A 14628-nucleotide genomic window follows, 5' to 3' on the forward strand; every position below is an offset into this window, starting at 1 on the left:
TGGAGATTCTTCAAACTATAACATTTCTCATTAGCAATTGAATGAATGAGTCCTAAGAAGAGAAGTAATGTTTTGGTGAAGGTTTGTATAGTTTTTCTACAGGAATGATACTTGAAACGAGTGCCAAGTATAAAAAGAAAAAAAAAGCTTAATTTTTGGTTTCATATTTAAGTCATACAGAAAGATACAGGCCAAGAGTGTGAAAAAGAGTAGTAGAAGAGAGCATTCTCCATGTCTGCTAACGATGACTCAGTTTTTCATACTCACCAAACTCATTGTGAGAGAGTTTTTTTCTCATTTTAATAGGAAAAATCTATTCCATAAAACTATGACCATGAATATTCAGATTATTTTTTCTTTTATTGGATGTTATATAAGCTGCCTGTAAGTTTATTTCAGTATTTACGTTAACATTAAGTATTTAATTAATATTAAGTTAATATTAAGTATTTAAGTTAATTTAAGTTTCAAATCATTAAATGGGACTTCTGGATGATGCAATATAAAGAAATCGTATACACTGTTGTTTATTCCTGTAACACAAATAAAATAATGGTCCAAATATCAAAAGTTCCATAAACTTTTCAAATCAAAACTGTGAAACAGATGTAAGCTACAGGATGCACTGAATATCAGTAGTACCAACTTACATCCCTGCCTAGTCATTTCTAAGTAGATCATGATAGTACTGTACAAATTTTGGTCAGATTTTCTATGCCATTTAAAACATAACTCATCCAATCTTAGTAATCAAATAAAGTAAGTGGCAGGGATGAAAATTGAAGTTGTTAAGAGGCTGTTTTCTGATTTTTATATTTGCATCCTGATACATGGTATAGACTGTATTTACGAGAACACAATCTTCAGTGCTGCTAGTCTGACTTTCTTTGGTGCTTTTTGTGTTTAGTTTGGTTGTTGAACCTACCTGCTTCTTTAAACATTACCTTTTTCCACGTTCCCTGCTGTAGTGACTTTAGAAACTTTGGCAGCTATCCTGCCTAATTTTGCAAGAGGAACACTTTCTCACTTGTCTTGAGAGTGTACTCTTAATTGAAGCCATGCGAGGGTAGTTAGAAAGGATGATGCTTCTCCAGAGCTTTGATGACTAAAGTATAGAAAAGAAAGAAAAAAAATGTGATCTGTGCCTCTCTGTTCTGCACAGGTTTTGAGTTAACTTTCAGTGTTCTTGCTGTACAGTTGTTGAATAGAGTATAATGTGGAAGCAGGCCTGCCATAAATTAAAATGACGTGGTAGACAGAGGTGGGGAGATCGGGATTTCTTCTGGAAACTTGCTTTCTCTTAATTTGTATGGATTTTTGTTCTATTTAATTTTGTTAATAAATTGGGTGCGATGGGGTGAGAAAGTAGTATGTCTTGTATAAGAAAAATTAAAATTTGCAACTTTAGGAAGTGGAGGAACCAGTGCTACCGAAAATACCCCTACCCATCAGTGCTGCATCGCTGCCTCAGTTCAATTCTAGTTTCGTTGGTAGTAGCGCTGTCTCAGCGTCACCGAGCGCTGTTTCAACAGCAGCAATGAGCACGGCAACTCCAGCAGCTGCGACGGGCATGGCAAATCCATCAGAGGTGGAGGGCATGACAGATCCATCAGAGGTGGAGGGCATGACAGATCCATCAGAGGTGGAGGACTTGACAGATCTATCAGAGGAGGAGGTGGAGGACATGATATATACAACGGCGACGTCGGGCATAACGTGTTCAACAGTGCCCTCAGGCTTGACATATCCAATAATGGCGGCGGGCATGCCATATCTACTGAAGACAAAGGACAAGGCAAAGTCAACAGTGGCAACGACAAGCGTGGCAAATTCAACGGAGGCGGCAGGCATGGCAGATGCAGCAGCGACGGCGGCGGGCAAGGTAAATCTTTATGCTATAAATAATGTTTACAATGAGTATACTGCTTTATTGCGAGTTGACTTTTTCTGTGGTGCTCGTGAAACTAACAAATATTAGTTTCTACGCAGCTGAATGAATTGGGGTTGTATGCCAGTTTGGGCAAAAGGCATAAATGTTTTGATTCTGCTTCTCTCAGTCTTAGAGCCTGCCAACTCCCATTTAACGTGATTGTATAACTGCTTCAAATGCTGTGGAAGTCTGCGGGGGAAGGGGGGTGTGGACTTTATGCCAAGTTATTTATAGTGGTTTTGGCAGGGGTAGAGTTAATTTTCTTCGTAGTAGATGATGCTAGATGATGCTGTGTTGCAGATTTGTGAGCAAAACAGTGTTGGTAAGGCACTGGTTGTTTTAGCTGTTGCTGAGCAGTGCTTACACAGTGACAAGTCCTTTTCTGTGTCTCACGCTGCCCTGCCAGCGAGGAGGTCGGGGATGCACAAGAGGCTGGGAGGGCACTCAGCCAGGACAGCGGAGCCCAGAGGACCGAAGGCATATTCCACACCATTTAGCATCGTGCTCAGCAATAAATGCTGGGGGAAAGAAGGGGAAGGAGTGGGGAGTATGTACAGGGTTATGGCATTTGTCTTTCCAGGTAGCCATTACATGCGATGAGTCATTAATGCTACCTCAAATTTAACAACTTTACTTCTTTACTTCCAGTTCTTTTCCCTGTTCCATTTGGAGGGAGTGAGCGAGTGGCTGTGTGGTGCTTAGTTGCCTGCAATGGTTAAACCACAACTTTATTTAAGTTATTAAATTAGAGGTAACGTGGTCATATAAGCCTCACATAGAATGAGCCTAGGGTGCAATAATTGGCATATTATTGCAATAAAATAAACATTAATCTGTTCCAGAGTACTTGAAATATTTTTTGTACGGTTTGAAGTAGACAGCTGCTTTAACATGTTGAGGTGTTTGCTGAAGTTCTTGGAGTATCATTGGGCTGAGTTTGCCATTCTTCAGCTTCCTGGCTTGCTTTTCCGTGCATTTAGACCTAAGTAGCATCTCCAGCTTTTCCTCTCAGTTTCTGGAATTTGGTTTTGAAGATATTGTCCTATACCCACTTGGAAACTTCCCTGTGTTTTATTATTACTTTTATCTGCAAAATAACTCAAACATCAGGTTTTTCGACGTCACTGCGGGACTTCTGTTGGGTAGTGAATTCAGGTAGTTGTTGCTCTTAAATATAAACCTTTAATTCTTTTGAAAATACAGATACAACCAACAAGTACTGTTAGCAGTCCTGAGTTCGCGTTTTCATCTCCAGTTGTGAAATCTACTGAGGCAGAAGTGCTACCTACGTCTTCTGTAAGTAAAATAATAAAGGAGCTTGACTTTTTTTCTTAGGCATTTAGTAGGCTGTTGCAGAACACTAAAGCAGAATCTGCCTTGATGGAGAAAAGTATGTAGGCTTCTGGCTTATAATTTGTCATTCAGCATGCGTGCTACAAATGTGAAGAGCAGCTTTCAGATTTGGTTTTGTGTGTGCATTCGATTGAAGTTCCTGTGGCTTGAGAATCTGAAAAACCTCTCTTGTTCATAGCAGATTGGGTTTACATTTAGTGTTCCCGTTGTAAAATCGGCAGAACTTTCTGGACCCAGTGGTACTCCAGTGACGCCCTTTCTTACCCTAGGTAACTGAAACTTTAGCACTTCAGATCTGAAGTGCTGATCTTCCTTTTTTTCTTTATTAAATCTTCAATCTGTCCTGTCTGCGCATGCTAGCAATTCCAGGCAGTGTTGGACTTCTGCAGTATTTTTCCAGTGACAGATCTGCTTTTATAATTTTTGTTTTGTTTTGTTGCTTTTTGTTTTGCTTGTAATCATAAAGCATTGCAAAGTAAGTAGAATTTGTGAAGATTCTTATGTGAGAAGCATGAAAGCTGGAAATTCTTGTTTCTAACAAAAGTGAGTATAATCTGCTCTAACTAGGTCACATTGTGAAAGCTGTTTTTGTTTTCTTTTGTTTCAAAAGACACCACCACCTCAACCAACATCAACACACAGAAAGAGGAGGTCAAAGATTTTGCTGGTGGTCCCTTCACCACTGCCCACGTATTAAAGGAAGGAAGCGTCTTAGACGTTCTAAAAAATCCTGGTGAGATAATGAACTCCTTTTAAAAAGATGCTGCAAAAAATACGCTAGCATTTTTTATTAAAAAAAAAACCAACACACGACTTATGGTTAATAGAGTATCTGCTATAAATATGAATGTAGGAGAGCATTACATTAAGCGCTGCGTTTGTTAGGGTGCATCTGCCCCCTTCTATTCTAAGTGGTGTTTGTTGCTGGAAGTAAAACTGCAAGATGAAAAGCAGATGGGTTGCATCTCCTTTACGTGTTAGGATGTAATTGTAAATGAGGTACTAAGAGAATTAGCCAGATAATCGGTGTTTCATTTTAAGTAAATACAATTTGTGGAATTGAAAAGGAAATGTTTGTAAAACTCAACACTCCTGTCCCACCTTCAGCCCAGGTGAAGAAAGAATAGGAAAGAGCTTCAGTTCCAAATACATGGCGAAAGCTGCGAATCTTTGGGCCTTAGCTTACAATGGTTCCTGTGGATTAAAATTTAAACTGCAAACAGAAGTGGAGTGTTTTACGTTAAAAACCCTTTTCTGAATTTGGTTTTTAAGCAATTGCAATTGTTTTCAACAGTTTCATAAAGTGTGTCTGTGGAAAAGATATCTTTTAAGAAAAAGGGCTTTATTGAATTTGATCTTTTCCCAAAAGTCTTCTTCTAACTTACATACTTGTTAAGAAGGCAGCACATTTCTCTACTGGAAAGAGCTAAGTGAGAGAAAATACATTGTGCATTTTGTTTAAGGAAAGACCTCTGAGTGAAGTGACATTCACATTCTTTATCGGTTTCAAAGAAGCAAAATCTAAATCCACATTGTTCAAAGACTTCATTTTTGACTAAAAAAAAACCAACAAACAAACCACAAAACAACTATGTTCAAGGTAGATTTACAAGCAACTTGAGCTGCTGTTTAAGATGCATTTCCTTTAGTCTTTCTGTATTAGTAGCTTGTCTTTTCTGTTAAAATTGCCACCTTTTAAATAAGGAGTTGTCCTGTGTCCGATGCATTTTGAAAAAGATGATAGAAAATTAGACAGTTGTTCAATTGTCTTGAGTTTTTATTATTTAATTAATATTCAGCATCTGTGGGAAAATACCGTATGGATTGCTGCTCCGAGGACAAACTTCTGTACAGTTACTGGAGTAGATCTGAGTCATCTGCTACGGAAGGAGGAGCTTTAGAAATTTGATTCGATTGGGCATCGCGTCTTAATCAAATTGTATTATTTCCCTTCCACGTTGGACTGTCAGATTTCAGTCAGCTACTGTCTGTTTGTACTTGTATCGACCAGTGAAAATGTTGATTTAAAGCTTCCTTGGAAACAAAGAGTTAAATGAAGCTTTAACGAAATGTTCTGTTGTGACCCAGTGCAGCAGATGAAATTTCATCCGTTTCGATAAGATTTCTGGGGACTTCCTGTTGCGCTCGGTCTGAATGTCTAGTTGTAACCATTGGCACCTGAGTTGAAATTTTTGCCCTCTAGTAAAGTCACTTAGTTACACGTAGTGAGGTGCTGCGCTAACAGGAAGACTTTTTTTTCTTGCTTCCTAGACTTTGGATTGTTGAAAACACGCTCTTCTACGTCTGCACAACCTACAACAAGCACAGTGGTTTATACTAGGCCCGCAATAACAACTTTTTCTGCAGGTAAAGAGACTTCTAAACAAGCATCGTACTGGCAATCTGATACATGTGACCCTTTTCTGCAAAACAAAGACATAAAGGACAAATGTGTAACTTGTCAAGCTACTAAAGCCTCAACAGTTGAGAGTATGAAACAGACAGTAAGTTCAAGTCAATGCGACACCTCAAAGCCAGCAGCGCCCCCAGCAGGGATGCTGGGCTTTGGAGACAAATTCAAAACAGTACCTGGAACGTGGGATTGTGATACATGTCTTGTCCAAAACAAACCGGAAGCTACAAAATGTATATAGCATGTGAGACACCAAAACCTGGAACGGGAGTAATGCCTGCTCTGACATGACCAGTGGTCACAGACAGCTCGGTGACAGTGACATCCTCCTCGAGCAGCACTGACACAACAGCCACTCTGGGCTTTGGAGACAACTTTAAGAAGGCGAAAGGCTCTTGGGACTGTGGAATATGCCTTGTACCAAATAAGACGGAAGATAACAAATGTGTAGCCTGTCAGTCTGAGAAACCAGGTATGGTCCTTTTTTTCCTGTTGTTTCCATCCTAGCCTCTGTGAATCTTGTACAGAATAAAAGTACGTTGCATATATGGAATATTTTAAGCAACACGATTCCCAGGTACGGTTGATGGGTTAGCGGCTGTCTGCAGGATTGGTTTACAGGCACTTCAGAGGTCTCAGCCCAGGTTCCAGCCTGTCGCATAAATTGAACTGATTGTGAAATGTATTAGTACGGAGCTGGATCAATGCAGATACCCCCGGCTTTGCAGCTGGTGAGGGAAGATGGCTGAAGTGGGTGACTTAATTTAAAAACAACATAGTGATTTTTCACTGGCGAAAATGAGAACTCCATAGAAAGAGTTAAAAATGACTGCGTTTTTCTCTTTCAAAAAATAAGTAAAAAAAATTACAGAATGTGGCCAAAATGCCTCTACTCACCGTTTGTATGTAATTGAGGGGAGATGTGAAGCCAGATTTCAAGACAGTGTAGTCTTAACTAGTCTTAAGCTAAAGCAGAGAGATGCCTATGAAGGTCAGTGGTAGGCTTCAAGAAAGCGAGTGACCCGCTGGGTAACTTCTTCAGGGCAGTACTGGGTTGTTTCCCATTGTGTGTGACCGTAATTGATTTTGAGCGTGGTTGTATTGTTTTTAAAATACGATTCTAATTCTAACTTTGACTCTAAATGTCATTTAACATGCCATTACATCGAAAAACACCTGTGCAAATATATCGTGGAAGAAACAAATTAAGATGGACTAGACCGGGCTTTTGTAATCATCCTGTGCGGTAAGACTGAAATTTCCTGAGGTAAGATAATGGATTTCAGACAGAGTTGATTCTCTTGGACTTCCAACCTCTGAGCGGTCAGTCGGCATCTTTGTCTGAGGCTCTTGCCATTGCAAGGAGGAATTTTGGAAATGAGGGCTTTACTGTGACCATGGTGCAGTGAATTGCACGGTTACGTTGCACTTGTCAAGAGGAAGAGCGATGCAAGTAATCCTAGGATAAAAGTTTTCTGCGTGTGCTGTGGAAGGGAAGAGGCATTCTTGTCTTTCCGGTTTTGAATTTGAAGCGTTATCTTCTGCTTCTCTCTTAAAAGGCACCTTTTTTTTAAAAGGCACCTGTCAGGCCTCTTTATGGAGGTTACACTGTCGTCAACAGCAGCAGAAGCTTGTGTGCTGAACAGAGTTGTGTGTTGTTTGGAAGCTTTGAGTTCCACTCTGGTTTTTTTGTTTGTTTGTTTGTTTCTTTGTGGGTTTTTGGTGGCTTTTATTTTTTTCAGGGGCGGGGGGGGGAGTTGCGGAGTAGTTTTGAACATTTCTGTGGGATTTGACAAATCAAATTTAAAAGTTAATGTTCATTTTATAGTTCATGTTCAAACAGGATGGTTAACTGTCTTGTTTGTCTCACAGAGGGTCCAACACCTGTGACCAGTAGCAGTGCATCTGCATTTTCTGCTCCTTCTGGAGAATTTCTGGATTTAGACAAATTCAAGAAGCCCGAAGGAAGCTGGGATTGGGAGACCTGCTTGGTTCAAAACAAAGCAGAGGCCACGAAGTGTGTAGCCTGTGAAAGTGCAAAGCCAAGCACCAAAGCAGAGCTCAAAGGTAATACTTCATGATTAAAACGAGGATGCATATTCTGTGATTTATTTTTTGGTTTGCTCTGATTTTTTTTATTTTCTTACCTGTTAAGCACAATTATTTTTTCCTTTGAGGTGTGGCAAAATTATTCGTTTTTCCTGTAGGAATATTGCCTAGATAACATCTGTTTCCACACTTTTCCCCAAGAATAAGTTTATCCTTTTTAGAGAAAAGCTTTCATTAATGACGTGCTTGTTCTTTACATGCCCTACACGTTGTTCATTTGGAGTTCAGACTAAAAACATGATCTTTCAAAGAAGTTCGTATACTTTTTAAAGCCAGGTGGTGGGCAGAAAACACAATTGTGAAAAGTTTTATGTAGAGAGGAAGCATGGGGTTTTCTTGTTTCTTTTACTGTTTGGTGGGTTGTTTTTTAAACAGTTTTGACTGGAAAGATCAGGACTAGAATGTAGTTCAAACCTTCACGTACTGCAGATACACCGTGGGTTACGGACTTGACATTCACTTATTTCTGCAGGTTTTGGTGCTGCGGCTGCGTCCACAAAATGCTGCCTTGCCATAATTTACATTCGGTGTTCACTCAGAGTGTTCAGGTGCAGAGTCTGCAGCTGCCTCACCGTTTATTTTGGGAAGGACAGAAGAGAAGCAGTACTTGCAAACCAGTACTTCAGGTAAACAGTGTATCTTTTGTCTTCACTTGTGCGCTTATGTCCATCAAGTAAGACCTCTGAAACCATACTAGAAAAAATCTGCGGGATTTGATATGTTCATGTACTAGAGCTTTAGAAAAAGTTTAATTCCTATATGCAGCATGTCTTCTGTCCTGGTTATTGATACGTACGCAATTAGTAGCAATCCCTTTTCTGATCTCAACACTAGGTTTAGACAAAAAATTGCGACACCTTAAGGAACCTGTCCTGCATCTCATACAAGCACAGAAGTTGCAGTGTCTCAATGCTAGCAGTACAGTTGGTGGTAAAATCTTTAGTAGGGTGAAATAGAGGCCTCACACTTTTCAGAGAAAAAAAGAGATGAGAGAGAGTATCTTATTCCCACGTACTTGCAACTATGCTGCAGAGTGTACTGCTGTTACTCTAGTGCTACAAAGGTCCAAAAATCACTGAACAGTTATTAGCCAGTTTTGTATTCCTTTAATTTGTTGAAAGACTGCAGTAGAGGATTGAAGTTTTTATTGAGGATCGCTGTGTGGAAAAATTCTGATTGTTAAATGTCATTTGTATGACTTAAGAACCACGTTTTAGAGTACAGAATTCAGTATTAATTCCAGAAGGGGTAAGGGGAAGGACATTAGCTAGTAATCCCGAACAAAAGCAGTGTATAGAGCTATACTGATTTTAATCGCAGTATTCTTACAGTTGGTCTGTTACTGAACAGATATGTTTTGGGGAGATATGGTGGCCAGGGAGGCGTGTGTGTTTGTGTGCTTCCTCTTCTAGTTAAGGTTCTGGGGTTTGGTTTAGTCAGGAAAATTTGATGAGGCACCTTGTGTAAAAGGAAATGTTAACCAGCATTTTTCAACACGGTGTAGTCCCTTAAAAGTGTCATAGATGAAAAGAGGCCATAAACGCTGGGGGAAAAAGTTAGTGGGAAACTGAGAGCAGGATCACATTCAGTAGTGAGAGAGCAGCAGCCTAGGGAAAGCTGATGAATGACTGTAACAGATAGTTCTATTTTAAGTGTAAAACAACACTCAGTACTTTATAATGGTGGTCTTACCAGAGGGTTCTTCTCCATGGCTCCTAAAAGCACGTCTTGAAGGCATTCGAGTGCAGTGAACTTAAGCTGTAAGAGTTGGGCTGGTAAGCTTGGCCTGATTTGAAGCTGTAGGCACGGGGCTATAATTTCTGAACAGGCTACAAAAGAAACTGTACCACTGTGCTTTTCAGTGCTCCGTTTAGCAAAGCCATCAAATTGTTGCAGGCAATTGATGTTGTTCTTCTAAGAGCACCTGAAAGATATTTTTGTTTGAAGAGTTCAGAGGTACCGGTTAATACTGGTTCAGATAATTACAGCCAGCTCTTGGTGTTTGTGACCAATAAAGTTTGTGGCTCCAAAAGGAGTGGGTTAGTGCTAACTGATTAACTGCTGTATATGCAGAAATATGGAATCTGATTACTTACGCAGAGAGCACTTAAAATGTATTGTTTTGCTGGCTCTCAGTGAGTTGCATCTTAATGCTACCAAGGAATAAGCTTTTTGCTTCTGGCCCAAGTTTTTTAATTTGGTGAAAGCCTTTTCTGTGCACGTGCACATGCCAGAGAGGTTGCTTAAGTAATAGAAGCTATAGTAGCTGCTATCTTCTGTTTTTTGTAGAAGACAGAAATTGAATTCGTTAGCTTTGTAACTGTTATGCATACTAGAATTGGTTTTCTCCCTTTTGAAAATAGTAGAGGGTATGCCTATGTCAGATTTGGTGAGCAAGGTGATCAGATGAAGGCACTGCAAGACTGCCAGAACGCACCAGGTCTGGGGGGAAAAGGAATCCGGCTGAGCATAGGAATTTCTAAAAGGTAACCAAGGAGTTGTGCATTGATACAGTTATTCTAAATAATCAGATTCTTGTAGCTCTGCCTTTGGAAAGTCTGTGGCCCTTGCTGTAGTGGCTGTACACAGGATGCAGTCTACAAAACCAGAAATGCAGAAGTCCTATGTTTTGACTCCCTGGATTCATCAACCTGCTTCAGGACGGCTGGGGGAATCCAACTGTTAAGTCTAGCCAGACAGCGCAACTTGGGCTTATCTGCCATTGCAACCAGCCTTGTTTCTCAACAGTAGCAAAGCTGAATGCATTGGTAAATATTTTCAGGTTTGGGCCTGCATAAGGTAGAAGGGACAACAAGTGGTTTTATATGCTAGGGAGTTCTTGTTCTTAGAGCTTTCCCTCTAGTTTGAGAGAAGCACATAACTAGTTTTACAGTGGGTTGACAGGAAAGAAGTGGGGGGAAAAAATGGGAACGCAGGGAGAAAGCCAAAGGCGTTATTACTAGAACAGGTTTAGAATGCTATTCTTTGCTTTTCATGAGCTTAGGGCAATGGGGAGTTTAAAGCTTAGCACTTCCTGAGAGGGTTTCTTACTCTACCGGCTCAGTTCTATCACTTATTTAAGGCAATTCAGGTCTCTGAACGGTTAAAGAATTGATACCAAATTTGATGAACTTTGATCCAGGATACTGACAAAACAGGACTTCATTTAAACAATTTCAGTATGTTCATGAGGTTAGCTTGTGTGTTCTGTTAAATAGTAAAAAATGACACTTCTGTTTCTGTTTACCTAGCATAATTCTGCAAATGTTGCCTCCTTCTGCTTTAGAATGGAAATGCTCTTCTCCAAGAGAGCACTGTCCAAACTTCTTTGCCAAAATTTTTTGATTAAATTAATATTGTTTTATTTTGAAAACAAGAATAAGCCACAAACATGTTTTCTTGCTTCGGCTATCCAGAAGAACGTCAACAGTATTTTCAGATTTTCCTTCCCTACACAACTGTATGTAGGAAGAGTGCAGTCGGAAGCAGAAGACCTAAGATGATGTATCTTCTGTTTGTTTACTACAGTAGCAAGACAATGGATTACCTCTTTATTAGAACTTGTGTAGCTTTGCAGTATTGAAACAAATGTAGGTATTAAAATACACATCAGTAATACGTTTCTGAATGGCTGAGTACCGTGCTCTCTTAGCATTGCAATACCCAGCCATTGGATTAGTTTGTCCCTCATGTTTGCTTAGTTTGGAAGCTATTTCAGAATGCCTTCAGCTTGTATTCTTCCCCAAAAGCATAGAACTCACTTCTCTGCATCCCCAATTCAAGTGAGAGAAACTGGGCACTGCAAACACAGGAGGTCTGCCTGTACAGAATCAGTGAAGACAAGTCTAAACAGCGGATTTTTTTGAATATGCAGCTGGGTTATCTGAATGTTCTTTATGCAGTGTACCTCAGTTTTAGTACAGATAGCACTTGTCTTGGTTCTTGTCATTAGTCTGAAGCTGCCCCTGAGAAAATCTTGAAAGGGAAAGTAGTGAAAGCTAATCAGCTGGCCCTTTCTTCTTAAGAACCAGTGTATTTTGTAATTCTCCCACTAATAATAAGGCGTCATGCTGGAGAATCGCGATTGTGTTGTTAAGCAAGACTGACTTCACCTGAGCGGTATAGTTGGCAGCTGTTGAATGTTTAATGGACTTTAAACAAACAAAAAAACTGAGCAGGTGGAGGTAGACATGGCAAACTGACAGGCGGTGTCAGATGCTTCTTTGAAATGGATAATCTGACTCCATTCACTTCTTTCTGGAAATAAGATCTAGTAATTAACCAAACAAAAGATAGAAGGGTTAAGACTGCATCTTTAAAGCAGCTGTGCTTGATAAATGTCTCTGGTCTTAAATCAATCTTTAGCAAAGCACAGAGACTTAGCAGCAGCTTGCTTATGCCAACGCTAAAAATACTTGATGTGTACAGGTAACCATGTCAAGGCTCTGGAGTTAATCCATGAGAACAATTCCTTCTGGTATTGGCAAAGGTGAGGATGCTTGCTTCTATAGAAATGAGGTTTTGAGCTGTGACTTAAGCTGTCACTTAGGTGACTGTTTAGGAAAGCTTCCTTTTAAGCTTTGAAGTATGTAAGCTGACAAATTGTTTAAGTTCAGAACTGGGTTTACAGTCTCTTGTTCTCTGACTGTATGCAACTTCTCATGTTTCAGACTGAAAGCAGAATTGCAGCGGTACCAGTCATACAACTATAATGATTATTGCCAAGATTACCAGAACTACTACTCACAGAGGAGTTACGATGCTTACGCTGACTACAACTACAGCTCCTATGCTCCCTGTGACAGCATGCAAGCTGTTGGAGACTGCTCTTTAGGAGATTCTTTAATGGCTCCAGCTGTTTTTGAGGTAAAGATAGTGCACGCTTGCTATAAAGAAAATATTTCACAGATAGTATGTTGTACAGATTTGTGTGAATCAGCAAAAAGAATCCGAAGTTGAAAACATGCTTTCTACTTAGTGTGAAGTTAAAAGAGCAGATTCCATTCAGAGATGTTTGTATTTAAGTGCTTAAATAGTAAATCCATAGAATTAGTGATTTATACACCATTATTTGTTCACGCATACCAAAGAATGGTTTTGACAGCATAATTGCATATGCTTCTTCTGTTCCTGTTCTTCTGATTTGCTTTGCTTAAAGCAAATTAAACAGTTGTTGTAAGTGGTCTTATCGTGGTCAATGTATTAGTTGTGACCTCCGGAGGTCCCTTCCAACCTGTACTGTAATATTGGCTTTCTTCTAAAAATAAATAGATAAAATGCCATCTATCCTTGTAGTTGTAGGAAGAAGGAATGGATTGAGACTGCAGCACTTTGAATCTGTGATGCTTTCTGAAATGAGTTATGATTAAACTTAGCCTTTTCTGTCTTTCAGGAATCTTCAGTTATGACTGAAAGCGATGATGACCTAATTACTGACGGTAATAAGGGTTCTATCATTGTCACTTGAGTTTAGCCATACTTGTGCCTTTTAACAATACAAGCCAACCTCTACTGGATGAAGAACATCTTGAAAATTCAGCTGAGGTCAAACCTCTGTGGGGTTGATCTGCAATCAGTTGGGGTTTTAAAGCTGATACAGCATACACTGACCGCATCAAGTAAAACGGGACACTGTCAATGCTTCGCAGCACGTTTCTTGTACCTGTGCCTTCATTCCCATTTGAAAATGGTCTAATACAGAATTTTGTTCTTTGTATTGGTTCCGCTAAACAGATTTTATATTAGAAACTCAGTAATATGCAAAAGCTTTGTTCTCCACCCTGAGGTAAAAGCTTATGTTGCAGATTCCAAAAGGAGGATTCAGCTTGCACTTACAAATACGGTACAAAACATATTTGTGTCCTGGAAGGTTTGCAAAATTCCTCACGTGGAGGCATTTTGTGTTAGTGTTTAGAAACTATCCTATGTAACGTGTATTGCCGTAGAAGTGAATTAAATGACTCTTGGGAAGGTTTCATGGCTGGTTATCCTTAAACGTTATCTTTACTATCTTAAACATTGTCTTTGTCTTTATCTTGAAAGACAATTCTAGTCCCAGCCTTCTAATATACAAATTCCCAAAAGTTGGAGTTGTGAGGCTCAAAATTTTAGAGGACTAAATACCTCACTAAAATTTGATAGATCTAATAGCTTATTACACTTAGCTTAAAATACAGTTTATTAGCCATTTCACGTGAAGTTTTTTTGTGCGCATGCCTCAGATTTGATACTTGGACTTACCAGGCTTTTATTTTCAGATCCACAGCTCTACTTGGATGTTGATGAAATGAACAGACAATTCACGGAGACAAGCGAAGAACTCTATGATTCACTCATGAATTGTCACTGGCAACCTCTGGATACGGTCACTTCTGAAATCCCCTCTGCTATTTAAGTGTCTTCTAGAGCATGACCGTTAGGGCCAAAGTGCTAAAACTACATTTCTTCTACATTATTCTAGCTCATAAGTTTTAAAGCACAATGATAGGTTGGGTTTTTTTTGCTATGCTTTTGACAGTTTCTGTAATCTTTTTGTTCATCACTCTCTTCTTGGAGCATCATGAAGTCATGTAAATATTCGAGAAATGTAAAGAGGTAAATGGGGTCTAAAGATAAGACTTGCCTGTGTAAATAAAAAATTTGTTTCTGCAAACCTGCCAGCAAGGGATTTTACTTGTACCTGTGTGCAGCACGTTCTCTTCCGGCTTATGGAATTTAACAAGGTAGTAAGGGTATTTCATCTGTCTTTATTTTTATATGGGCATTAGGACACAAGCAATATCTAGCTTTCCCTTGTTTTCCTGGTTCCTTAGGTAAGCGACAA

At 39.5% G+C, this 14628-nt stretch overlaps 2 protein-coding genes across 2 annotated transcripts; both read left to right on the top strand.

Annotated features, from left to right (window-relative positions):
• The first annotated feature begins 508 nt into the window (after positions 1 to 508).
• LOC308189792 (uncharacterized protein) lies at positions 509 to 3583 on the top strand. The gene is made up of 2 exons (XM_080580264.1): positions 509 to 1882; positions 3134 to 3583. Exons 1-2 carry the CDS (start codon positions 1538 to 1540, stop codon positions 3263 to 3265), a joined length of 477 nt encoding a protein of 158 aa, XP_080436390.1. The 5' UTR covers positions 509 to 1537; the 3' UTR covers positions 3266 to 3583.
• A 39-nt stretch (positions 3584 to 3622) lies between these two features.
• LOC308189789 (tRNA selenocysteine 1-associated protein 1-like) lies at positions 3623 to 14579 on the top strand. The gene is made up of 6 exons (XM_080580261.1): positions 3623 to 4016; positions 5555 to 7763; positions 8278 to 8431; positions 12476 to 12671; positions 13198 to 13243; positions 14063 to 14579. Exons 2-6 carry the CDS (start codon positions 7541 to 7543, stop codon positions 14197 to 14199), a joined length of 756 nt encoding a protein of 251 aa, XP_080436387.1. The 5' UTR covers positions 3623 to 4016; positions 5555 to 7540; the 3' UTR covers positions 14200 to 14579.
• Positions 14580 to 14628: the final 49 nt, after the last annotated feature.

The sequence above is a fragment of the Anser brachyrhynchus genome (assembly GCF_964034855.1).
Source record: "Anser brachyrhynchus genome assembly, chromosome: 2".
NCBI classification, from domain to species: domain Eukaryota; kingdom Metazoa; phylum Chordata; class Aves; order Anseriformes; family Anatidae; genus Anser; species Anser brachyrhynchus.